The 24,102-nt window shown below is 51.5% G+C and overlaps 2 protein-coding genes across 4 annotated transcripts in view; one reads left to right on the top strand and one right to left on the bottom strand.

The window, feature by feature from the left end:
- Positions 1-20,420, top strand: part of EFR3B (EFR3 homolog B) — an 88,612-nt gene extending 68,192 nt beyond the window's left edge. For 2 of the 3 annotated variants that reach the window (XM_077774127.1, XM_077774126.1), the window contains exons 11-24: positions 620-731; positions 1,125-1,176; positions 3,403-3,575; positions 3,692-3,767; positions 4,372-4,533; positions 5,729-5,860; positions 7,918-7,985; positions 8,686-8,813; positions 9,580-9,671; positions 12,442-12,490; positions 14,103-14,209; positions 15,506-15,555; positions 15,968-16,060; positions 19,158-20,420. In XM_077774127.1, coding sequence (XP_077630253.1) covers positions 620-731; positions 1,125-1,176; positions 3,403-3,575; positions 3,692-3,767; positions 4,372-4,533; positions 5,729-5,860; positions 7,918-7,985; positions 8,686-8,813; positions 9,580-9,671; positions 12,442-12,490; positions 14,103-14,209; positions 15,506-15,555; positions 15,968-16,060; positions 19,158-19,203 — 1,340 coding nt within the window. In that variant the 3' untranslated portion in view covers positions 19,204-20,420. Of the gene's footprint in view, positions 1-619; positions 732-1,124; positions 1,177-3,402; positions 3,576-3,691; positions 3,768-4,371; positions 4,534-5,728; positions 5,861-7,917; positions 7,986-8,685; positions 8,814-9,579; positions 9,672-12,441; positions 12,491-14,102; positions 14,210-15,505; positions 15,556-15,967 lie in introns of all 3 variants that reach the window. The other variant, XM_077774125.1, reaches the window with a different exon arrangement.
- Positions 20,421-23,349: 2,929 nt separating this feature from the next.
- POMC (proopiomelanocortin) overlaps positions 23,350-24,102 on the bottom strand; it is a 6,686-nt gene continuing 5,933 nt past the window's right edge. The window contains exon 3 of the mRNA XM_077774182.1: positions 23,350-24,089. Coding sequence (XP_077630308.1) covers positions 23,523-24,089 — 567 coding nt within the window. The 3' untranslated portion in view covers positions 23,350-23,522. The remainder of the gene's footprint in view (positions 24,090-24,102) is intronic.

The raw sequence follows: 24,102 nt of genomic DNA, 5'->3' as shown, positions 1-24,102 counted from the left end.
GCCCCAGCTGGGTTGGGTGAGGCAGAGGGCGGCCTCCGCAGGGCCCACGCCGCAGCGCTGTTAGAGGGTCACCCGCTCCCCCGCTCAAATCGTGTTATTCGCGGACGTTGGAGAAAATGGAATCCGTCGACGGCGCGCACAGCCCACGGACTGGCCCGGTTCTGGCCTGAGGGAGAGCACAGAACGACCTCTCCCTGCACCCCAGTCCCCGGCGGGCCTCTCTGATGCTTCCCCGTTAGAGCGATTGGAGGGGAGGCGAGAAGGAAGAGAAAAGGCGGGACGGAGGACAGGGAAACGGCCACGGATGTGCACATGGATGCGCAAGGGGAGAGCCACGCGGCCGCCTCTCCGGCTTGTAGGGCCCATCGCTTCAGGGCCTTCCCGGCTTAGCACTGTCGGCGCCCCCCTCTCCCTTCCCCGGGACGCTAACCACCGCGCGGTAACAAGTGAAGGAACTGGAGTCAGGAAGAGCCCCCTGGAGTCATCTAGCTTCTCCCTCTGCTCGTCTTGTCTTCCTCAGAGACACAGCCTGCACTCTGTGCAGTAGTTTCCTCGTCTGAGACCCTGGCAGCTGCAGGCCTCACCCGCACTGACCCCCTCCTCCATCTCTTCCCCGCAGGGTCCTTTGCCAGCACGTTGCCCACTTACCAGCGCTCCGAGGTGATCCTCTTCATCATGAGCAAGGTCCCACTGCCTTCCCTGCATCATCCCATAGACACGGGGAAGACCGGGTAAGGCCACCAGCCTCTCTCCCCCGTACCCTCTCCCGCCCATTCCACCCCAGCTGCCCTCCCTGTGTTTTCTGGCCACTCCTTTCTCCACTTTGACCTTCCTGGCTTTGCCCTCACTTCTCTCCCTCTACTCTCAAATCCCTCAGCAGCCTTGAGAGGGGCCCTTGGACCCCACAACAATTCCTTAGGCTGCCCCACCAGGACCTGCCTCCCGCCTTTGGGGCAAGCCGTTAATTCTCTGGTCTGCTTCTTGGCTCTGCAAGTCAACCGTCCTGGGCAACTCAACAAGATAAGCCTCATGGAGAATCTAATCACAAGGGGAACGGGGCAGGCAAGTGTGGGCTCTCCGCCCACATCACCATCCTGGTGAGTATTTGTGTCTCTGGTCTACAGAGAGAACAGGAACCGGCTGACACAGATTATGCTGCTGAAATCCCTCCTTCAGGTGAGCCTCTCCTGTCCGCATTCCTACTCAGTCTGTACAGGAGGCAGCTCCTTCCAAGAGACCAAGAGAAGGCTACCACATACAGCCGTGCAGGTTATGCACTGCACGAATATGCCCAACCAAAAGGGTGAATAGGGGCCTTAAATCCAGCCTGTGTTGAACTTACTAGCAGTCTGGGCATCCACAGACCTGGGTCACCCAAGGCAGGCAGGGCACCTGTTCCTAATTTTCACAAAGGTTCCTCATCAGCTCCTGGTTGTCTTGTCACTCAAACATTATCTCTTTAGTGGGATAGAATCTATTGGTTTCTGTCCTTCCCACTCCCCCCCCTTCTAAGTACTTCCCTGGGTCCTTTCCACCTATTTTTCCCTCAGCACTTGTGCCCATCCCAGTCTCCAGCCACTGTCGTTCCCTTCATCAGTGTTTTACATTTCTCCTCTCTACATCTTTGCAGCCATCACTGGAGTCCAGATTCATTGTTCTCAAATGCCATCTCCATGAGCAACTTGTTAAAATATAAAGAGATTCCCTAGAAACTTTGAGCCGTGGGTCTGAGTGGGGTCCTGGAATCCGTATTTGTAACAGGCTCCCCAGGTATTCTCACGCTCAGTCCTGCCTAAACTCTGGACATCTCACACCTAGGTTATGCTCATAGTTGCCCTTATCTCCATCTGTCCGCACCAATCATAAATACAACCACAAGAAGAATTTTCTAGAAATACTGTTCCCCACATGTTGCTCTTTTTCAAATAGTAGGTCTCAGTTTACAGTTGATGTGCCTCCAGGTTTCAAACTTCTCAGACCAAAGGTGGAAAATCCCAGTCGCCAGGGCACCTGGGTGGTTCAGTCGGTCAAGCGTCTGACCTCACCCCGGGTCATGATCTCACAGTTTGTGAGTTCAAGCCCCACGTCAGGCTCTGTGCTGAGCCTGCTTTGGATTCTGTGTCTTCCTCTCTCTCTCTCTGCCCCTCTCCTGCTCATGCTCTGTTTCTCAAAAATAAACACACACCAAAAAAAAATTTTTTTTTAAAGAAAGAAAATCCCATCGCCTTTCTCTCCCTTGACTCCCCATCTCAAGGATCCCTAGCCCCAGTTTCTGTTCCAGCCATGCCAGTCTGCACAGCCCACTTACTCCCATTCACGCCTTGCCTGCCCTCTCCCGAGCCCATGCCTTGCATGCCACTAGGTTTTTATAAAGGCTTTTCTTTTTTTTTTAATGTTTTATTTATTTATAGGGGAGAGAGAGAGAGAGAGAGAGACAGACAGCGACAGCGTGAGCAGGGGAGGGTCAGAGAGAGAGGGAGTCACAGACTCAAATAGGCTCCAGGCTCTGAGCCGGCAGTCAGCACAGAGCCCGATGCGGGGCTCGAACCCACAAACCACAAGATCATGACCTAAGTGAAAGTCGGACGCTTAACCGACTAAGCCACCCAGGCGCCCCTATAAAGGCTTTTCATGCTGACGCTGCCCACATCTGGTTACCTCCTCGGTCTGGTACTGCCATTTCCGCTGACATTCCTCTCCTTATCCTGTCGCACCCAGTACCTTATCAAGGTGACGGTGTGCACTCCCACACACCCACTTCAGTGGGCGTTTACTGTTGATGCCACAGGCTCTGCTGGGTCCTCAAGGGCCTGCTGAATCGCCAAAGGCATCATTTTGCAAAATGGACTTAACAGTAAACATGTTTTGCTGCTTTTGAATGATTTGACAACATCATGTGTGATGTGTCTACTGATGCCTGCTGGCTTTACTCAGAAGCCCTCCTCCCACCATATGGCCACATAGAAGCGATGTAATGAAATGGTTGCTGCCCTTGTGTGGGTTCTGGTCCCTCAGCCCAGCTGTAAGTTCTTCCACTGTCCCGCCGTGTCTTTGTGACTGTCTGTGCTCTCAGTGCAACATTGTGTTCCTGGTGAGGGCTCATCAGCCGTGCCCTGACGGCTGGAACATTAGGTCCCGAGGCTCCCCGGCTCCTCCTCCCCTCTAGTGCTTAGCCCTTGCTTGCTTTTTACAATGTAAAACTTGTCTACGTGGTTGATAGCATGTTCTGAAAAGTGGCCACAGGTGTTCAGGGCTTAGGGTGGAAGACAAGGGGAGCTGGACTGGGTGATGGCTAGAGAGGTTGGGTGCTGTAGACCCCACTTCTGCGGGCCACTCCCCCGCCCCTCACTGCATGGAAAGGGCCAGCGTTCCTCAGCGCAGCCATGCTGGGCTCGCTTGCAGGTGTCCACAGGTTTCCAGTGCAACAACATGATGTCGGCCCTGCCCAGCAACTTCCTCGACCGCCTTCTCTCCACCACCCTCATGGAGGATGCAGAGATCCGTCTCTTTGTTCTAGAGATTCTCATCAGCTTCATTGATCGTCACGGCAACCGCCACAAGTTCTCTACCATCAGGTGAGTTCTCTACATCTCCCCTCCAGTTGGCGTGTGATGGGAGAGAAGACTCCCGATAGGTGTCACACCCAGGTGAGAGAACAATTCCCATATTAGCTCCTTGTGTCCCCTCCCAGTACCCTCAGCGACATCTCTGTCCTGAAGCTGAAAGTGGACAAGTGCTCCCGACAGGACACCGTCTTCATGAAGAAGGTTAGCAAGTGTGACCTTAAGACCCAAGGAACCCCAGGTGGGCCAGGCTCTGTGGACGCCCACCTCCCAACCCCCAAGTCAGTGCTGACTGTCCCCTTGTCCCTCTCTCTTTGAGTTTGCTTAGTCAGGATGACCAGTTGACCCCTTGAGAGGGCCAAGCCCTCAGGGTCATGCTCAACACCAAGGCCAGAGCTTGGAGCACTGCTGGTGAGCCAGTCTGGGCTGGGCTGTGGACCTCTATATGCAGCTGGATTTGCGCAGTGGCTTCTATTGCTGGTTTCACTGCCCCCACCCTTCCTTAAACGTGTCCTGCACATTTGCTTCCACTGGGGTCTGCTTTAAAGCCATCCTCTCCCTGGGGTGCCTGGCTGGCTCAGTTGAAAGCATGACTCTTGATCTTGGGGTCATGAGTTTGAGCTCCACATTGAGTATAGAGATGACTTAGATAAATGAAACTTAAAAGAGAGAGAGAGAGAGAAGCATCTTTTCCCTGAGGGTGGAGGTGGGGTACACACAACTGTCGCGCCGCCTGCAGATTGGTCTTCCTCCCCATCTCCTTGCCCTCCTTGTCTCCACCCACCCACTGTCCCTTGCCCCCACCCAGCACTCCCAGCAGCTCTACAGACACATCTACCTGAGCTGTAAGGAGGAGACGAACATACAGAAGCACTACGAGGCGCTCTACGGCTTGCTGGCGCTCATCAGCATTGAGCTGGCCAACGAGGAAGTGGTAGTGGACCTCATCCGCCTGGTGCTGGCTGTTCAGGTGGGACCTGGTGTGGGCAGCATGTAGGGCCCAGGGCAGGGGACTGGTTTGGGCCAAGTACTCATGAGAGAACCAAGTAGAAGCAGCTCAACAACTATCCCAGAGCCCGGTAATACCACACCCTTAGTTGGTCATTCCCCCAGAGACCATAAGCCATGGTTCTGTTTGGGAAACCACCAAAGAATGCCTCATTCATGGCTTTAGCCTATCCTCAGGCTAAAAGAGACCCAGGGAACAAACACCCTTTAGCCTTTCAAAAACACCCTTTAGCCCCTAGTGTTTCAAGTCTTGGAAGGTCTGAATGAGACCCCAAGGAATACCAAGAGGGTGCTCATAAGCCCCGACAAAGCAAACTTCGTCTAAAGATTCGTCTGGCTCCCAAGCCTGGCTGTGCTTCAGAATTACCATAAGCATTTATTAAAAATACATATTCCTAGTTCTACCCCCAAGCCCAGGAACCTGAAGATTCAACAGGCCTCCGTCATGACTCTTAAGTGAGCCATGCTTCACCACATAGGGCTTCAGACTTCTAGAGTCTTTCTGGGTGGAAGTGTACTGTCAAGGATGCTGGGAACTGGGGTGGGTCCTTCAGACTCAAAAGACCAGGGTCTCCAGGGTCCTGCAACTAGGTGGGCATCATATACCACCCTAGGAGCATGAATTATGGCAAATCTGAGAGTTCAGTGGTGGACAGTCTCGGGCCTGAATCCTGCAAGGCTAATCCAGCTGCCATGATTGTCTTCAGTCTAGAATTTAAGATTCCTTTGTGTCCCAATCCCTAGTAACTGTCACTTCTTTTTCAACTTAACATATGGACCTAGTTTAGCAACCCAGCCTGGTCCCCCAAGAATCATTCAAGGTCTATATTAAAGGACACAGCATCCTAGAGGTAGGATTAATGATGAGGGTTTGGACAGTCAAGGTCACCGAAGCTGGAACTGCAGAGTGGAGAATGAAGTCAACACCCCTCTACTCAAGTACTTATGAGCTTCCAGCTCACGGATCATTCTAGGGATGATACACTTCAGCTTTAATGAGGATGCCTTCTGTCTCCCAGGAAGTTATGGGGCAAATGCTGGAAAAGGCTTAGTCTAGAGAAGGCCACCTCTGAAGAAGGTTAGGAGAGGTTGGGTGAAGGGGGGCACCAGTATAGTCTGTCAGTTAGAAACCCCAAGGCCCCTCTGTGTTGCCACAGGACGTGGCCCAGGTCAATGAAGAGAACCTGCCTGTGTACAACCGCTGTGCCCTCTACGCGCTGGGCGCTGCCTACCTGAACCTCATCAGCCAGCTCACAACGGTCCCTGCCTTCTGCCAGCACATCCATGAGGTTGGTGTCCTCGTGACCCTGACAGCTCAGGACACCCTCGACCCTGGGTTTCCCCAGAACAACTTGTCCTTAGTTGCATGAATCCTGTGCTTAGTCCAGGCATTGAGGAAGCGTTGACGGAGGAACTAGGGACAGTGAGAAGTTACTAGAGGCAGCATTTCCTCCTGGTGACATGACACAGCATGGTGGCATTGGCCACAGGCAGGAACCTATACCCCTTCTTCACCTGCTACCTCCCAACCTCAACTTCCTGCCCCTCTGTGCCATCCTCACTCCCAGAGACAGAGGTACACACACCTCTCATGTGATTTGAGACGAAAACTACTTTTTAAGAAAACATTTTTTTTAACATTTATTTATTTTTGAGAGACAGAGAGAGGCATGAGTGGGGGAAGGGCAGAGAGAGAGGGAGACACAGAATCTGAAACAGGCTCCAGGCTCTGAGCTGTCAGCACAGAGCCCGACACAGGGCTCAAACCCACGAACCGTGAGATCATGACCTGAGCCGAAGTCAGACGCTTAACTGACTGAGCCACCCAGGCGCCCCTTCCTTTTCTTATTTTAAAGCAAATCTCAGCTATCATGTTGCTTCACCCCTACATATATTGGTATTTTGCCTAAAAAAATATGGACACCTTCCTACATCATTGCCATGCTATTAACATACCTAATTAAGTTATCAGTAATGCCTGGGTACTAACTAATACCCAGTCTATAATCACATGTCCCAAAAGACATTTTAAAATACATTGAAGAACTGGGACACCTGGGTGGCTCAGACAGTTGAGCGTCTGACTCTTGATCTCAGCTCAGGTCTTAATCTCAGGGTTGTGAATTAAAACCCTGTATTGGGCTCCAAGCTGGGCATGGAGCCTACTTAAAAAAACAAGAGGTGTCTGAGTGGCTCAGTTCAGTGCTCGACTCTTGATTTCAGCTAAGATCATGATCCCCAGAGTCGTGGGATTGAGCCCCACATCAGGCTCCGAGCCAAGTGTGGCACCTGCTTGGGATTCCTTCTTTCTCTCTCTCTCTCTCTCCTTCTCTCTCTCTCTCTCTCTACCTCCCCTACTCGTGGGCTTTCTCTCTCTCAAAAATTAAAATAAAAAATTTAAAACAAAACAACACGGGTGCCAGGGTGGCTCACTTGGTTAAGTGTCCAACTCTTATTTTCAGCTCAGGTCATGATCTCATGGTTTGTGAGATGGAGCATCGGGCTCTGTGCTGACAGTGTGGAGCCTGCTTGGAATTCTCTCTCTCCCCTCTCTCTCTGCCCCTACCTTGCTTTCTCTCTCAAAATAAATAAACTTAAAGAAAAATAAAACAAAATAAGGAAAGGAAACAACAACAATAAAACCACTGAAGTATTTACAGGTGGAATGATATAATGTCTAGGATTAACTTTACATGAGTAAAATGAAAGAAAACAGGAAACGTCTGGTCTCAGCTGGCTTGGGGGTGGTGGGGGGAGGGTGCTGTGTCACTGTGCCCCCAGCACGGGCTGATGAGGGGGTGCAGGAAAGGCAATGCCCTGACGTCGTCTTCATTAAAATAGCAGCAGCATGTCTCCACCGCCTCCAGCACAGACTTGCACGCCCACTGTCCTTCCCCGGCTTGTGTCTTAGTAACTCTCACCTTTCCCGTCAAAAATTTGCAAAGGGTACTGAAGGAAACTCCTAGGTCCAGGTCGCTCGGGAAGCTTTTGTGGTGCACCTGGGGTGGGGGTGGGCTTGGTATGACCTCTCCTCCCTTTTCATATTCATAGAAAACGGAAATAGGGCCCAGGAACCAAAAACCACAGTCCCTCGGGGGCTAAGGCCCTGCACTTGCAGGACACTTAATGCACACGTGTCATGTGTCACTGGGGACAGCCTGAGCATCCGCCTGCTCTGAGGACCCCTGTGGATCTGAGTGTCTACCTCAGGAGCTCAGCATAAAGGGCTCCACCAGGGAGTTTGGGGGAGGAAGCAACGGTTGGGGAGAGCGCGCTGTCATTTGCCTGTGCCCAGGCCCCCTCCCCAGCAAACCCAGCTCTTGTGTGTGATTCCTCCCAACTCCAGGTGATAGAGACCAGGAAGAAAGAGGCTCCGTACATGCTCCCCGAGGACGTGTTTGTGGAGAGGCCTAGGTGAGGAGCCCACCTGGGCCGTGGTCAAGGACACCCAAGGTAGCTGAGTGCGAGGGGAGGGGTCTGAAGCCAGGGGCTGAGGCCTCTGTGGGCTCAAGGGCCGAAAGTGGGCCCTGCCTGTGACTCAGAAGTCCTGGGTCCAGCGTGGCCTTTCTCATGTGGCCGTAATCCACGCGTCGAGCCGGGTCGGTGTGTTGCGCTGTGGAGGATGTGACGTACCCCCTGGGAGCCTTGGCTGAGCCTGTGGGACATGTATCCTGGAGGAGTCGTTCCTGCAAGACACTGGATCGGTCCAGGTGGCATTCTCGGACTGCGGTCTGGGGCCGGGGTCACTTGAGCCTCAGAGGAATTCAAGGAAAATATTGTGGAAAAAAACAAACGTCCAACAGTAGGGGTCAGCTTTACGAGCCACGGCCTTTCCCCAGCAGGTTTTGGAAGACAAGTTCATGGGAAGCAGGCGGTGGATAAAATCGATCACAGAATAGGAACTTACGGGGTGGGGTGATGTGTGTGCGTGCAGATAACCACGTGACTGAGGGATTCTGCGCAGCACCTAATGATGTTGCCTCTGAGAAGTGGGACTGCGGGTGGTTTTCTTTTCCTTCCGCTTCTCTGTCATTTGGTACGATGAGTGTTCCTTGTGTAACACGGAGTCATCAGGAAATCCCTCCGGTTGCCTCTTCCCTTCTTTGCATTCCAGGCTGTCTCAGAACCTTGATGGAGCAGTGATTGAGCTCCTCTTCCGCCAGAGCAAGATCAGTGAGGTCCTAGGGGGCAGCGGCTACAACTCAGACAGACTCTGCCTGCCCTACATCCCTCAGCTGACAGGTGGGAGGCTTGTGCAAGGACTTCCAAGGCTGCCTCTGGCTCTTCCTCACCACGAAGGGGGAGTGAGAGTGAGGGACTTGTGTGCCCTTCTGTCGCCTCCCTAGCACCTCGCATGTCACACCAGAGCTGAAAGACGCAGTGAGACCACCTTGATTCCCCCGTCTCCTCTCCTCAGGGCAGGATCCTTGGGGAAAGTGGCCCATGAGATAGGCTGGCTGTGGCTGGGAGAGGCGCCATGGGGCGGAAAGCGCCCACGTGGGCTGTGGTGTAGAATCAGAGACCCCGTTCTCTGCAGTGCACTTCCTAAAAAATCTGAGACAAGTCTCCTGGCATCTCTGAGTTTCTGGTTCCTTGACTGTAAAACAAGAGGTTAACAATACCTGCCTTAGAGGGTTGGTGTGAGACGTCAGTGAAACTATAAAGGCAAATGCACTTCAGTAACTGCTTAACAAATGACAGCGAGCCACTTGTGCTACGAGTGGATGACACTCTTTCAAGCTGAGGTCTGCTTTCTGGTCATGGGCAGCGCCTGTGTGCTCCTTGATGATTTCAAAACCTAAGAAGAGCTGAACTCACCACCCTAAGATGAGCAGAGGAGGCAGGCAGCCCTAAATAAACCAGCTGTAGCCTTGGTGTATACTGAGCCCTCAAAGGACTGTGGGCCAGGCAAAGGTGGGGGCAGGGGAGGTGGGAGATGGTGCTAGAGGTGTGATCCCCACTTGCTCTGAGCCCTGGGAACTCTAGCTTCTGGGCTTTCCTTTCCCAGATGAGGATCGCTTATCCAAGAGGAAGAGCATTGGAGAAACCATTTCCCTGCAGGTGGAGGTGGAATCCAGAAACAGCCCTGAGAAGGAGGAGGTGAGTGTCCTCTTCTTGATATACTGTCCTGCATCCCAAGCGGGAGGGGACCCGCCTCCTGTGCAGTCAGATGCTCCATGTTCCAGGCTTCCTTAAGTGCATAACACATTTTAAGTTGCAGGGAAAGCAAATGCCTTGGGCAGCCCATTTTCTTACTTCATCATATATATCATAGACATTTCCATCTGGAGAAACTATATGTGCTCCCTCCAGGCACACCCCCATGGCGGTGTCACACAAGTCACTCTTGAAAGGCTTGCTGGTAGTCATCCCCCATTCCCATGGGGACAGACAGGCACCGCGTTGGATATTGAAAGGTCTAACAAGGAGAGATGGGAGTGAGAATAGCTTTCATGGTGTTTCTACCAGATCAATCAACAGAGGTGCTTTTTTAAAGTCCAAGTTGCGGCTTAAAGATGTCTCTTGCACCTTCTCTTGGGGGCTGTGAATAGCTAACTTCTGTTCAAATGAACTGGCAATATCTCCCCTGCCCGTACTTCTTCTGCCTCAGAAAATAAAGCAGATGTGCCCATGAGTAAAAGAGAGGAAGGAATCACAATGGAAATACCCAACTTGTGCAGACGAGAAGGAAATAGGGGAGGGGCAGAGGGGGGGAGAAAGGGGTCACGAGGGAGTTGAAGCCATAAGACAAAACACACTGTGTTTAATGGTGTCTCCTGCCATAAGGGAATTGATGGAGACGTGGGGAAGCTTCAGCAAGAAGTGAGAAGGATGCTCGTTGGGGGTGGGGCAGGGGCCCCGGGCAGTTACTGCCCCTTGGGGGCTGGGGGAGCCATGGAGGGCAACGTCAACCCTGAGCCTTTCCTCAGACGCTCTGGAGCAAGGAGAAGTCATTGGGGTCCCGACCGAGCCTCCCTCCAGCCACGCCCTCAGCTGCTTTCTCAACTGTCCTCTCACTGGGGAACTTGTCTAGAACTTTCCTATAGAAGGAAGGGGGCTCTGACTCACACTAATTGGAAGAGCGGAATGAGGCTGAACCAAGGGTCCTCTGAGGCTTCCGGCGCTGCATGACAGGGAACCTCAGTGTGTCAGGACCACAGCATGAGCTGTGATCCTCCCTTCCCAGGAGCTGAGAGACCTTCGGGAATCGAGGAGTAAAGTGAAGTAGGAGAAATGCTTGCCTGTGTACAGAGCCTCCTGCTCTCTAATGTCACCTGGGTCACCGGAATGGGTCCCTTTCCCTCCTGGAGAGTCTGCCTGGCTCGGGGGTGGCTTGGGAGTTGAAGTAGCCCAACATGCCCCCCCCTGCCCGGACCCCTGCGCTGGCTCCCTTATCTGCCAAGTTCATAGCAGTTGATCAATAAGTGCAGGTTTAGTCAAGCCCCCAACCTGCTACCTGGCATTCAGAGCCACTTACAGTCTGGGCTGGTCCTACTGGATCATGTTACTTCCCTCTCCTCTCTGGCTGAAGCCACTGTGTCACATGCTGGTCTGCTCGGTCTCCCCCACAGGGTCCCCTTCAGCTGCAGGTCTTTGCTGATAATCCTGTGTGTGAATCCCTTCCTCTGCACCTTTGCACCCATGAGCCACCTACTCTTCTGTGCCCAGCTTGTGTCCTATCTTCTCCATAAGCCTCTCTCTACCTGCCCTTGACCAGTGATCTTCTTCTTTTCTCTGTTGCCACCACACGGTTCCCTAGCATCTCACACACTGGTCAGTGCCAAGCGGCTGTGTGGATGGATGTGCAGAGAGGAGGACTCCGCAGAGAGATCACTGCCGCCTCTGGCTTATAATTCCCACGCTAACAGATTCTGCCGTTTCTACTGAGTGACCAGCCAAGAGCCCCGCACAGACTCAGTCTTCAATGACTGTACACCTCTGGCCTTTCCAGCATTCATTAAACACTAAACAAATCAGAATAGGTCAGCTCAGTGAACTTTCACACAAGGAATGTACCTGTGCAGTCACACCCAGATCAGGGAATGGAACGTTGTCATTGCCCAAGAGACCCCCTTCCCAAAGGGCGCCACTAGCCTTACTTACGTCACTTCTTGGCCTCTATGTCAGTGAAGTCATTCTCTTCTGTGTCTATTTCTTTCACTTAATATTATGTTTAAGTGATGAGAGATGAGTGAATCGTGGGTCCTGCCTCAAGCAGCTCAGAGTGTACTGGGGACTACCTGGGACTTAGTCCCTGGGACCTAGTTCAAACGCTTTCAGCCTCTGGCCTGAGGCTTTGGTCCATGGGGTATCCTTCTTTGGGTTCATTGTTTGCTACCTCCTTTAATAGGCTCTGTGAGAACTGAGATCCTGGGATCCATGTGCTTGGACCAACCTCAGCATGTCTTACCTTTACTAAATACTCAAATCACCTCAGTAGATAATTTTATATACTAAGTCTTCAAAAATGTTATCCAGCTCTTGAAATTTACATTTGAGATATTTGCCAACTGCTTCCTCTTGCTGCCAATATTTTCCATTACATTCTCAGGAGATATTTTTGAATTTCGCAGTGTTTTCCTCCCACGGGGTTTAAGGTGACAAGCTAGGGGGGAGGGCAGTGAGTTCTTTTAAGTGAGTGTCAGCACTCTGATGATGAAGGGACCTTCCACCTCCACTTACAGGCTCTGTGCCTGCCTGCTTGGGGAGGTTCGGGGACCCTGGTGAGAAAGTGGTGTCCTGGGGGAGTTTCCTCCCATCGGGACAGTCTTTTGAGAAGCAAAGGGGCTGCCAGATAACTGAGGAGGCCGAGACTGCCTCCCTCACCCCCACTCCGCTTTCCTGAGCACTTCTGTTCCTTCTCCCTCAGCGAGTGCCTGCCGAGGAGATCACCTATGAGACGCTGAAGAAGGCCATTGGTAAGTTGGAGGGGATGCGCCGGCTGGGTCCTGGGGGAGGCGTGGGTGCGTACAGCCTGATGCAAGTTCAGCACAGAGGTGAAGGGAGGCTGGCGGCTTCGTCTGAACTCCTAACAACCACCAAAGCTGCAGTTAGGAATTCTGCTTTCTGGATGGAGATCAGTAGGGGGTGCATCTGGGTGGCTCAGTCGGTTGGGCATCTGACTTCGGCTCAGGTCATGATCTCACGGTTCATGGGTTTGAGCCCTGCATTGGGCTTTGTGCTGACAGCTAGCTCAGAGCCTGGAGACTGTCTTTGGAGTCTGTGACTCCCTCTCTCTATGACCCTCCCCTGCTCACGCTGTCTCTATCTCTCTCTCAATAATAAATAAAACATTTAAAAAAAAAGTAATCAATGGGGCACCTGCATGGCTCAGTCAGTTAAGCGTCACGCTCTTGATTTCAACTCAGACCATGATCTCATGGTTTGTAAGACTGAGCCCTGTCATAGGGCTCTGTGCTGACAGCTCAGAGCCTGCTTGGGATCTCTCTCCCTCTTTCTCTGCCCCTCTCTTGCTTGCTCCTCGCTCTCAAAATAAATAAACTTAAAAAAAAAGTAATCAATGGGGCACCTGCATGGCTCAGTCAGTTAAGCGTCACGCTCTTGATTTCAACTCAGACCATGATCTCATGGTTGGTAAGACTGAGCCCTGTCATAGGGCTCTGTGCTGACAGCTCAGAGCCTGCTTGGGATCTCTCTCCCTCTTTCTCTGCCCCTCTCTTGCTTGCTCCTCGCTCTCAAAATAAATAAACTTAAAAAAAAAGTAATCAATTGAGGGTCCCAGCCAGTTGTAAAAAGCAATTTTGTATAAATACTGTGACTATTTTTTGGTGGGTCATGTTACAGAAGAACAAGCTGACCAATGAAGGATATTAAAAACATCATTTAATATTTATTGGCAATAGATCTTAAAATGCAGCAGTAACTCATTTATCTGGCTTATTGGGCAATGAAGTTATTCCAAATAAGAGAATTTTTCCAAGAACTGATAATAAATTATGCTTTCAAATGCCAAACTGTTTTAATTTTTGTTGTCATTGAGGGTGTTCTTTCTGAATGTGCATAACGTGTGAACATACTTGACCATCTCTATTTTTGCTAACTCATTTTGGATACCAAAAGGAATATGTAGAAGCCTCAAACTAGACGACCTTGGACTGCTGGGCCATAAAGACCGAGCTTTTATTGTCTTTTGTGACTTGTCTGGCTTTTCCATCGTTGATGTCCCTTTCAAAATAGAGCCAGAGTACTTCCTGTTCCAGGAACTTCCTTTGAGAGTCCTAGTGGTAATACCACTTGGGGCTTTAAAAGCCCAGCTTACGGGTCCAGTTAACTAATTCTCAAACTCTTTCATAAGGAGAGCGGCTGAGCTCTCGGGCTGAATCAGGAAAAGATTTAGCCCTGTGGAGCCAGGTAATAGCACCTCACCCTCCATGCCCTGCTCACCACCCTGCACCACAATCACAGACGGTGCTCCCCTGGAGGGGTCTGCCCATCTTCCCATCTCCTCCAGCCCTTCCCCCACATCAGAGGAGCAGGACCTAAGGGCTGACTGGGCACTCTGTACCGCAGTGGACAGCGTGGCAGTCGAGGAGCAGGAACGTGAACGGCGGCGACAGGTGGTGGAGAAGTTCCAGAAGGCACCTTTTGAGGAGATTGCGGCACACTGCGGGGCCCGGGTGAGTGAAGCATAACAGGGGTTAAGTATTTGGGGACCAAGCACAGATACTAGATTTGGGTCCAGGATAGGATTGAGTTTCTAGGAGACCTTGGCACTTTTGTTACCCAGAAATTAGAGATTAGATCCCCCAACAATGCCCTGGCACTGCATTGTTTCCCCCAAACCCAAAAGGCTTGGCTATTAGCCATTCACTCCTTTAGATCTCACAATTTCCAGATAGGGAGGAAGTCCTGACCTCATGAGCTCCCATATCAAACAGACAGACAGTAATACTTGTAATAGCAAGTAGGCAACTAGCACCTAGATACACGTCAGAGCTTCTGACATTTATTAGCTTATGACATCGTCACGACAACTCTGTGAGGTTGGTGCCTTTGTGCTCACCTCGTTACGGAGTGGTGGGTGAAGGAAAGATGGCCAACATTTGCAACACAGAGTTCTGCTTCCAGCCAGGGGACCCCATCAGGGGAAGGGCAACAGCCTGGCCCTGGAAAAGAGATTTGAAAGAGAAGATTCCAGATAAGTAAAAAGAAGGACTCGTGTCTATTTCTGTACTTAAGGGAAGAGCACAGACATTTCTCGAAACAGATTATAGGTCAGGATCTGTTAGTCACGGTGGCCATGTTAGTGACAATGAAACAGGATCATAAACATCCAAAATCCACCAATAACTTCTATTTTATTGTCTTTTTCCCTCTCAGTAAATATACATGTTATTTTCTATTACATATAGTGTATTGTATATTTCTGGTATATCCTGATACATGATAATAACATAATACATAGTACATGTAGATACATATAGATTTTCCTGGGCCTATGTTATTCTAACCTCATGGCCCATCTCCAGAGCAGGTGCTGCTCATTCATGAGCTCCGAGCTGAGGCCCATTCTCTCTGTTTGTGCATGTGGGCACAGTTGGAGCCGGAAGGGACCGGAGGGCGCATCCTCCCTAACCCACCGGTTGTGCGCAGCCGCTCCTGGGGAGTTAAGGGAAAGTCTGAAACCAGCTCTGAGCCTCCTGATTCCGTGCCCACAAGGCCTTACTGCCCCGCTCGCAGGAACCGAGCCCCTTAAAGGACTGCCTGCCGAGGTCCCCCTGAGGGTCCTGGCCTCTGTGCTTTTGTGGGGTGGCCCTCACTGATCTGAACCCACGGCCAGGGGCCACACCCAAGTGCTGTCAATGAGCTCACACCACTTCCCTCCCTAAGCCTGGACTCTGGGCGGCTGGGCTCACGAGAGCCGGCGTAGGTGTGGGGGAGCCCCCAGCTCACTTCCGTCTGTCTGTGTCTAGGCATCGCTGCTGCAGAGCAAACTCAATCAGATCTTTGAAATCACCATCCGGTAAGTGGCAGCCCTGGGCAGGGACCCCTTCCTCCCGAGTCCTCCCTCTCACACGTGTCTCCAGGCCTCCCTGCCTGCAGCCTCTGTCTCCAGGGCTGGAGTCAGCCACCAACTCTCCCGGCCAAGGAAATCAAGACTGGAGGGAGAAAGAGACAGCTCAGTGAATCCCAAAAAGAGCCAGGGGTCCCAGGGCTTTAGGCTGGTGCTTTCTAAAGCAATAATGCCACTGTAAAAAGCCTGCAAGGAAACTAGACTTCAAGCTAGATTCTAGAACTCGAAACCTAGGAACCCATGGAGTGACGGTCTCTGGTCCCTGTTCAAAGAAAAACCCAAACCAGCTCCTCTTTTTGACTGCATGGGTCGCGACACGAACCCCCTTCTCATGCCTCTCTCCTCTGTGTCCCTGCCTCAGCCCCCCGCCGAGCCCATCAGGCACCATCACCGCAGCCTATGGCCAGCCTCAGAACCACTCCATCCCAGTCTACGAGATGAAGTTTCCGGATCTGTGCGTATACTGAATTCCAAAAGACGGAGCTCCTCAGAGGGGTGGGGTCTGAGGGAGGGGCTCGCCCTCACAACCCACCCCGGGACCTGGGAATCAAACTGGGATCTCAGAGAAAAAGCGCGTTGGTTGGCAAGCACCTCCCCAGCTAAACAAAATGTAGTGTCGGGCCCTCCCACTTCCTCCTTGTCTTCCCTGAGGGAGATCAGCCCCCTGCCCCTCTGGGGCCAATCAGCCTCCCACCTGCCCTTTGTTTCCTCCTTAGTGTCAGCCAGGAGCCCGGAGGGTCTTCAGAGGGAGGCTGGAGTCGGGCGTAGCACACAGGGCTTTCATGGGGCTGGGGCTGGGGGGCAGAGCCACCAGTCCCCAGGAGGGAACTAGACAGAGACACGGCCAGTGAGAGGAAGCAGGGCAGAGCTACTAGCTCCTCCTGGAAAGCAGTAGCACACGAGGCTGGAAGATGGCTGCTCTCCCCTAGAATATTCCCTCCTCTCAGCCAGGAGGCCTCTAGTCTCTGGGTGTCTCTTCAACTCTCCTGCTCACCACACCAGTTGTATCCCTGTGAATCTTTCTAGTATTAGTTCACCCTGAGCCCTTACACGAGGAGCTGCAGTAGGAACATCACGCGGGGGCAGCGAAGGGCTAAAGTGAAGGGCGGGCACCGGCTTGCAGAGAGGGCTGGCTGTCCCCAGGCTGGGCCCACCCCCTGTAGAGGAGAGGGCAGAAGTCAGCAAGGCCACGTCCCTCTGTGGCATCTTCTCACCCCCTTCGTTCAGAGGGAGCTTGTTGGGTCCACCTGTGGTTCTCTCCCTTCCGGATGCTTCTCTGCATTGAGCCTTCTCTCTTTGTTGCCTTTCTTCCTGAGGATCCTAGCATGTTTCTACAGCCTCTGGCTTGAGAGAGGGCAGAATGAGGTAATCTGGTTCTGCATGGCGCCAGACAAACCGCAAGGGCCCCCAGGCCTGCCCACATCACTTCCTTTGGGAGAAGCTCCCAGCCTGGTCTGCGGAAGGGGTGGGGGAGAGGGGTTATGAGGAGCAGCGCTTTGCACCTCAAGGATGTCAGAAGTCAACCTTGTGGATATTTCATGCAAGGAAAGAAGGATCCGGCACCTAACACTGGAATGATCTCTCCACTCTTTGGACAAAGTCAGGACATCACTGCCAGTTGGCAAACCTTCCGGCTTGGGGAGAGGCAGTGGAGACTCCTTTGGGGTCTGGGTTTCCATTTTCCCTGAGTGCCATCTGTGGGCCGAGGAAGGGCTGCACGGCCTGTCTGCTCTCCCGGCCACCCCCACCCATCGTCCCGCCTGGGGCCTCCTCCAGTGGCAGAACCCCAAGGTCCAAAATAGCCCTTTTCTCCTCTTCCAGGCAAACCTCCCCTAACTTTTCTGAGCTGATGTAACTCCCAGTAACGTGTGAATGGTCAGAAGATCCCTCCCTGGAGAATTTGTTTTTTAAAAAGAGGGAGGGTGAGTAGATTTCTTGGCTCGAAGGAAACCCTTTATAGGGTACAATGTTAGGCAGTGTGGGGAGGGTCAGAAGCCGGATGTTTCTGCTAAGGGGAGGGCAAGCTTCTTGGGACACTCTCTGCTCACACCTGTGCGCACAGTCCTACACAGACACATAATGAAAGCCTGATTATTAGGACAAATTGGTATATTTTCCCAGACTGGGAAAACCTTAATGTATGCACTTTCCCATTACATGCGCAGTCAATGTTTTCAGTGGAGGGGGGTAGCTATCTGACTCTCGTTCCTGTAGTTTCTACCCTTGGTTGGTGCCTCTGTGCTGTGGGCCTGTGGCTTCCAGACAGCCTGCATGATTACAAGGCCCAAGGAGCCTGACTCCTGTCCCCCACCCGCGCCCCACCCCTGCAGCTTTTGGCTCAGTTCTGTGGCTCTTGGCTAACGCTCAAACCAAATTTGTAAGCATGAACTTAGATTTCTCTTTACCTTACTATCTTGTTCTTAGGAAACAACATTTAAAATAAAATTTGAAGGCAAATAACCTTTGGAAGAAACTTGAGAGAAAAATCTCAATCTTGAGCCACAAACATGTCTTCCCTTACCAGATCTTTCCATCTTTATCCTCTACTTGGCTTTGATGAGAAACCTGGTTTCTTTCTCCTGTCTACTTGACTTTAGGGTCTACCCCATGACAATTGAGCCCCAAATACTGCCCTTTGGGGTCCTGGGGCATGGGCATCATGGCCCTGGAGCCTCTTTCTAGAGCCACCACAACCAGAGCTCGGTTGGCCCACTCAGATGCCTCCCTCCTCCCCCAGCCTGGGAACAGAGTGAAGAAAAAGGTACAGGGCTCCCATTTTTCCTACACTTGACCCTGTATCTGTCTGAAGCAGCTCTTTCTTTACATCACAGCTGCTTAGCAAAGATGTGCTTCTTTTGGAGAACTCGCCATTTCCTGAATGCTCTCTTCTTGGTTTCAGTTTATAAACTTACACGCAGTAGAATATTGGATTGCCTGCTGACATGAAGTAGAACCTAGATTCTAGCCAAATATGCCTCAGAGTCAGAAAGTGTAAGGTGACTGTTAACTCAAACAGACAACTACTTGGTCAACTCAGCAGTGTCCTTCACACACACACACACACACACACACACACACACACAGCCCCTTCCCACAAGCCCAAGGAGAGAGGCAAACAGAGTGTGGGAGGGTGGGTTCCCTGACCCTTGGCTTAGAATCACTGCTTACTGCCTTCCAAGCCCTCTGGCGTCGGGCAGCCCTTTGTCACATGACCGACCCTTTTTTTGCCAACTGTCTCTGTTTTGATTGTGAGCCAGCAAGCCCATCCAAACCAGCTGCTCCCCAGAGCCCCTGAGGATTCTTGCTTCACGGCCAAGCGGTAGGTTTGGTTAGCATTCTGTTAGCAGAACTTAAGGCATGAATGCATTTGAGATTTGGAAGTTCTATTAATGTGGTTGAGTCATGTAAGCGGGTAAGAAGCTGGTCGCAGAAAGTACCAATATGATGCCAGAGGCCCCCTCCTTCCCTTGCAGTGGAGGCCCCAGTGCCCTGCACCTGTTCCCATTTTCCTCTCTCTGAAAAGTAGAGATAAGTGGTTTCTTGACTCCTAGATGCCTCCTTACCAAAGAAGGAGCCCAAGCAGGTGAGAAGAACTGAAAAAGCCCTCACTCAGATGCTGTCCTCTGTCCAGCCTCCTAGACAAGTCTAAACGGATGAGCAGTGAAAAGGTGGGGCTGGGACCATCCACAGTGCTTGAGAAGTATGAGGATCGTATACATTCTGCCCTTTGCCCTGGGTGTTCTGGGTCCCCTAGGACATGTTTCAGTTGGCCTGAGAATCACAGCAGTCTTGGGGTACCATTAAACAGCTCAAAGGCCAGACCTCTGGGCTTCTTTGGGGGCCCCTGGGTCATGATAGCTTCCGGTTGCTATTGTGCGGTCCCCAAGCCTTCTGACCTGGGCACAGAAAGTGTCGCTGGGAAGTGAGGCCATTTCTCCCAATCCTTCTCTGTGACCATAAAATGGCAGCCAGCCCATGGGGGTCTGTGTGAAAGGACTAGACCTGTGTGTAAGGCTGAGTATGAAGTTTAAAGGCAGACAGGGAGGACACCTCATCAGAGTAGGTCGTGCTGCTTCCCCTAACCCACAGACCCTGGCAGGCGGATCTTGCCGAAACAAGGCATCTTCCTGGTGTCTGAGGAGATTTCGGGCCATGTGCTGCTTCTTCATCCCCTAGAAATCTGGTTAGAGTGACCCAAGGTCTGAAGATTGTGGAAGGCTGGTCACACGGCCTGGCCAGCCGGGGAAGTGGGGAGGAGACAGGGACTGTGAGCTCTGTGGCCTGTTGGGGTCCGAAGGCAGTTTTCTGTGCTCTCCTTTAGCATCGGCGGGGTTGACCAGGTTTTTTCTCCTTTGGAGGACCTTGGGGCCTCGGACCGTCACCTTCCCCTTCTGAGCTCTTCCTCCATGAATGTCAATTCTGACCTGTGGAGTGCAGAGCGGTAAATCCACAAATGCTGCAGCATTACACATATTGTAACGTGTCTGTGTCCATGTAGACCTTCATGACCTGGCTGAGAGTGTTACGTGCCCACCTGCACACATGTGTGTGTAATGTAGTTCATAGTTGGCCATATATGTACATAACAGCTGAATTATTTATATGGGAGTGCAGAATTAGTGCCTGTGGCAGTGTTCTGTATTTTAAACTCATTGAATCAAATTAGTTTTATTTTAAGGAAGGGGAAAGAAGATTGGGTTGGGGGGGTGTAGGAAGAAGGACTATTAGCAAGATCGTTCTTTAGGATTATTAGTCATGGTTTCTCAATGAGTCTTCGGGATGCCCTTTTCAAATAAATGTTAATGTTGTCACCACATGGTTGTCTATTTGATTTCTTTAAAGTAAATGATTTTGGGGGGGGTTGCAAACAATCTGAAAATACCAACATTAACTATTGACATTTAGCCACCTCCACCTACCATACTTTACTCACCTAAAAAGGAAGAGGAGTGGGGGAGAGGATGCTACCAGGATGTAAACATGAAGCTCAGAATTCCCAGCATGGGAGCATCTTCAGATGGAAAAGCCTGGGCCATTTCTTCATCACAGTGACTAGACTCTAGTCCCATAGTATAACCCACAGTGGGGGAAACTTTATCTTAAGACTATGGCTTTCCAATTCCCTTTACACAAGATTTCCTGGGGTGCATACAGTTTTCCTTAATTATGAACTTTTAGAGCATCAAAATATGGGGGTATATGTGCAGGTGCCATACACAAATATTTCCCAGCTGGATTTAATGTATGCCGTCCACTGGTATGCCTAATGTAATTGACATGTATGTTTGCATCTCTGTGTGTATATAAGCATCTATGAGTTTCTTGTGAACTGTAAATGTGTGTGGCTGTAAATCCATGGCCTCAGCGTGGGACAAACACCATGGGGACATATAAAAGAAACACAACCCCTGGCTTCTGCCCTTTGGAGCTTAGAGTTTCCCTAAGGAGAACACAAGACATCCGTGCGGCTAGAAACTTGCCTTTCGAGCTGGTCTGTGTGCCCTCCGGTGCTGAGAATGAGGAGGCTCAGCTGGAAGAGATCACAACTTTCCCAGCAGGATTGGACTCAAGCCCAGGCTCATGTCTTAAAAAGAGTTTCAAAACGGTGGGGGAAGGTGGAGAGCTGAGGCAGAGGGTGAAGGAGGAAAGGAAAAGAGAAGATCAGTAGGTGGAAACACGGGAAATACAGTTTGGTAAGGAGAGGGAGGAAAATGGACAAGGGTCCTGCATGCCATGGCCCAGAATCTGACATTGATGCAACTGGGTCTTGAACCAGGGAATGTGAGGAAAATGAGATTTTATATACATTAATAGGAAGAACTTGTGTATGATAGGTTGGGGAGGAGAGGGACTGAAGTAAAGGACACCAGTTAGTTAGGAAGCTGTTGGATGATCAAGGCTGAGCACTGAGAATAATGAGAAAGGCTGTAGCTAGCAATATGGTGAGGATTTTGGGAGTTGCTAGAGGAAAAAGAGACGTGAAGACTTGAGCCTGAGGGACTGGAAGAAGCATCTGTGTGTATTGTATTTATGCGTGTCTACGTAGGTGAGAACAAGTGTTTGAGAATATTTGTGAGTAGCCTGGAAGTGCAGTCCAATCTAACCATTACCAACCCTCAGCTGTCACATGTAGCTTCTCAGTGATAAAAAGATCACGTCCATATTCTCATTAAACCTATAATAGCCCCCACACTAGGAAGGGAGGTGTGGCTGATGAGAGAACTACATCTTGGGAGAAGTTTAGAGACTTGCCTGAGGTCACACAGATAGCTAGATCCAGGGAGGCCTTACTGTAGCTTCCCACCCACAGCCCACAGGCCCCAGTTGCAATGAGCTTCAACCAATGTTGGACTTGCTCTCAGAGGTGTTAAAAAGAGAATCACAGACCTAAAATGGCACCACTTAGGCCAAGTCACCAGGACTTAATACCTTACTTAATTGCAGTTTCAACCTCCCCTAGAAATGTAAGTCTAATTCCTTAATCAGGAATTTCCTGATAAGCACCAGTAAGATAATCTATCACACAAGTCCTTTGCATGGGCCCTTTTCATAGGCCCTGTGTAGGCGCGTGCACAGGCCCCCTCCCACCCCAAAGATTAGCTGATCAGCATAAGACCTCCTGCTTTTCTAAGGAAAGACCTTTTCTGGAAGAATCCTTTCTTTTTTTTTTTTTTTTTTTTTATTTATTTCTAGGAGAGAGAGAGAGAGAGACAGCGTGAGCAGGGGAGGGTCAGAGAGAGACGGAGTCACAGACTGAAACAGGCTCCAGGCTCCGAGCTGGCAGTCAGCACAGAGCCCGACGCGGGGCTCGAACCCACGAACCGCGAGATCATGACCTAAGCGAAAGTCGGACGCTTAATCGACTAAGCCACCCAGGCGCCCCTGGAACAACCCTTTCTTTTGCTAGTAACTTTCTTGCCCAACCCTCCTTCCTATAATAACCTTCCATCTTGTGGTACCTGGGAGGTTCAGCCAGTCAAGCATCCAACTCCTGATTTCTGCTCAGATCATAATCTCCCTGTTTGTGAGATCTAGTCCCTAGGCAAGCTCCATGCAGGCAGCGGAACCTGATTGGGATTCTCTCTCTCTCCCTGTCTCTCTCTTCCCCCTCCCTGGCTCATACTCTCAAAATTAATAAAAATAAAAGCAAAAAATTCAAAAACCTTCCATCCTATATAATTCCCCTAAGCTTTGCTCTACATACTAGACAGGATGCTACCAGGCTCATGAATCATTGAATAAAAGCAATGAGGGGGCGCCTGGGTGGCTTAGTCGGTTAAGCGTCCGACTTTCGCTTAGCTCATGATCTCGCGGTTCGTGGGTTCGAGCCCCGCGTTGGGCTCTGTGCTGACGGCCAGCTCAGAGCCTGGAGCCTATTTCAGAGTCTGTGTCTCCCTCTCTCTCTGACCCTCCCCTGCTCACGCTGTCTCTCTCTCTCCTAGAAATAAAAATATTTAAAAAAAATTAATAAAAGCAATGAGACCTTCAGATTTACTGAGTGTTTGTTCTTTAATAGAGGGGAGCCGGGGAGACCCCGCACCCTTCCCTTTAAGACCAACCGCGGGGGGATCGGGGGGGCAGTGAGCATTTTCTTTTCATTCCCACTATGACCTATAAAATGTACTACCACGTGGCCACACGGCAACCACTGTTTCTCCTATATATATATATGTATTTTTTTTTTGATGGATTATGTATTTTTATTTCATTCACCCAATGGACATTCAAAGTCAGAGTCAGATGTGAAACTTGAAAGGTTTTATTTCCTAACTACAGACAGCTTTCAGAGGCTATCTGGGGCTCTCACTGCCTGAGCGAGTAGCACACCCAGGCTGGGAGGCGGCAGGAGGAGGCAGGGGCGGAGAGGGGGCCTTCGGGTCCACTTCTGGGAAGAGAAGCCTCTGGCCCGCTGCGCGTCACTGGCCCTTCTTGTGGGCGTTCTTGATGATGGCGTTTTTGAACAGCGTCACCAGAGGCGTCTGGCTCTTCTCCGAGGTCATGAAGCCGCCGTAGCGCTTGTCCTTGGGCGGGCTGCCCCAGCGAAAGTGCTCCATCTTATAGGGCCCTTCGTCCTTCTTCTCGGCCACCTCGGCCTCTGCCGCCAGGCCGTACTCCAGGCCGTACTCCAGGTCGGCCAAGGCCGCGGGGCCTTCGGGGCCGAGCACCGGCTCCGGCCGCTCCCCGGCCAGCTCCCTCTTGAACTCGAGGGGGAAGGTCTCAGCCGACTGGTCCTCGGCGCCATTGGGGTACACTTTCACGGGGCGTCGCTTCTTGCCCACGGGCTTGCCNCCCCGCCCCCCGCCCGCCGCGACCTCTTCCTCACGCTTCTGGCCCGCGCTGCCATTGCGGCGGCCAAACCGGTCCCAGCGGAAGTGGCCCATGACGTACTTCCGGGGGTTCTCGGTCAGCGGCTGCTCGTCGCCGTTGCCAGGGAGCACGGGCGTCTCGGCCGAGAGGTCCGGCTTGCACGCCCGGATGCACGCCTGCGGGGAGGGC

This window comes from Crocuta crocuta, unplaced genomic scaffold, assembly GCF_008692635.1.
Source record: "Crocuta crocuta isolate KB4526 unplaced genomic scaffold, BGI_CrCroc_1.0 scaffold246, whole genome shotgun sequence".
Classification (NCBI taxonomy): domain Eukaryota; kingdom Metazoa; phylum Chordata; class Mammalia; order Carnivora; family Hyaenidae; genus Crocuta; species Crocuta crocuta.
This window is presented reverse-complemented; position numbering and strand designations above follow the sequence as displayed.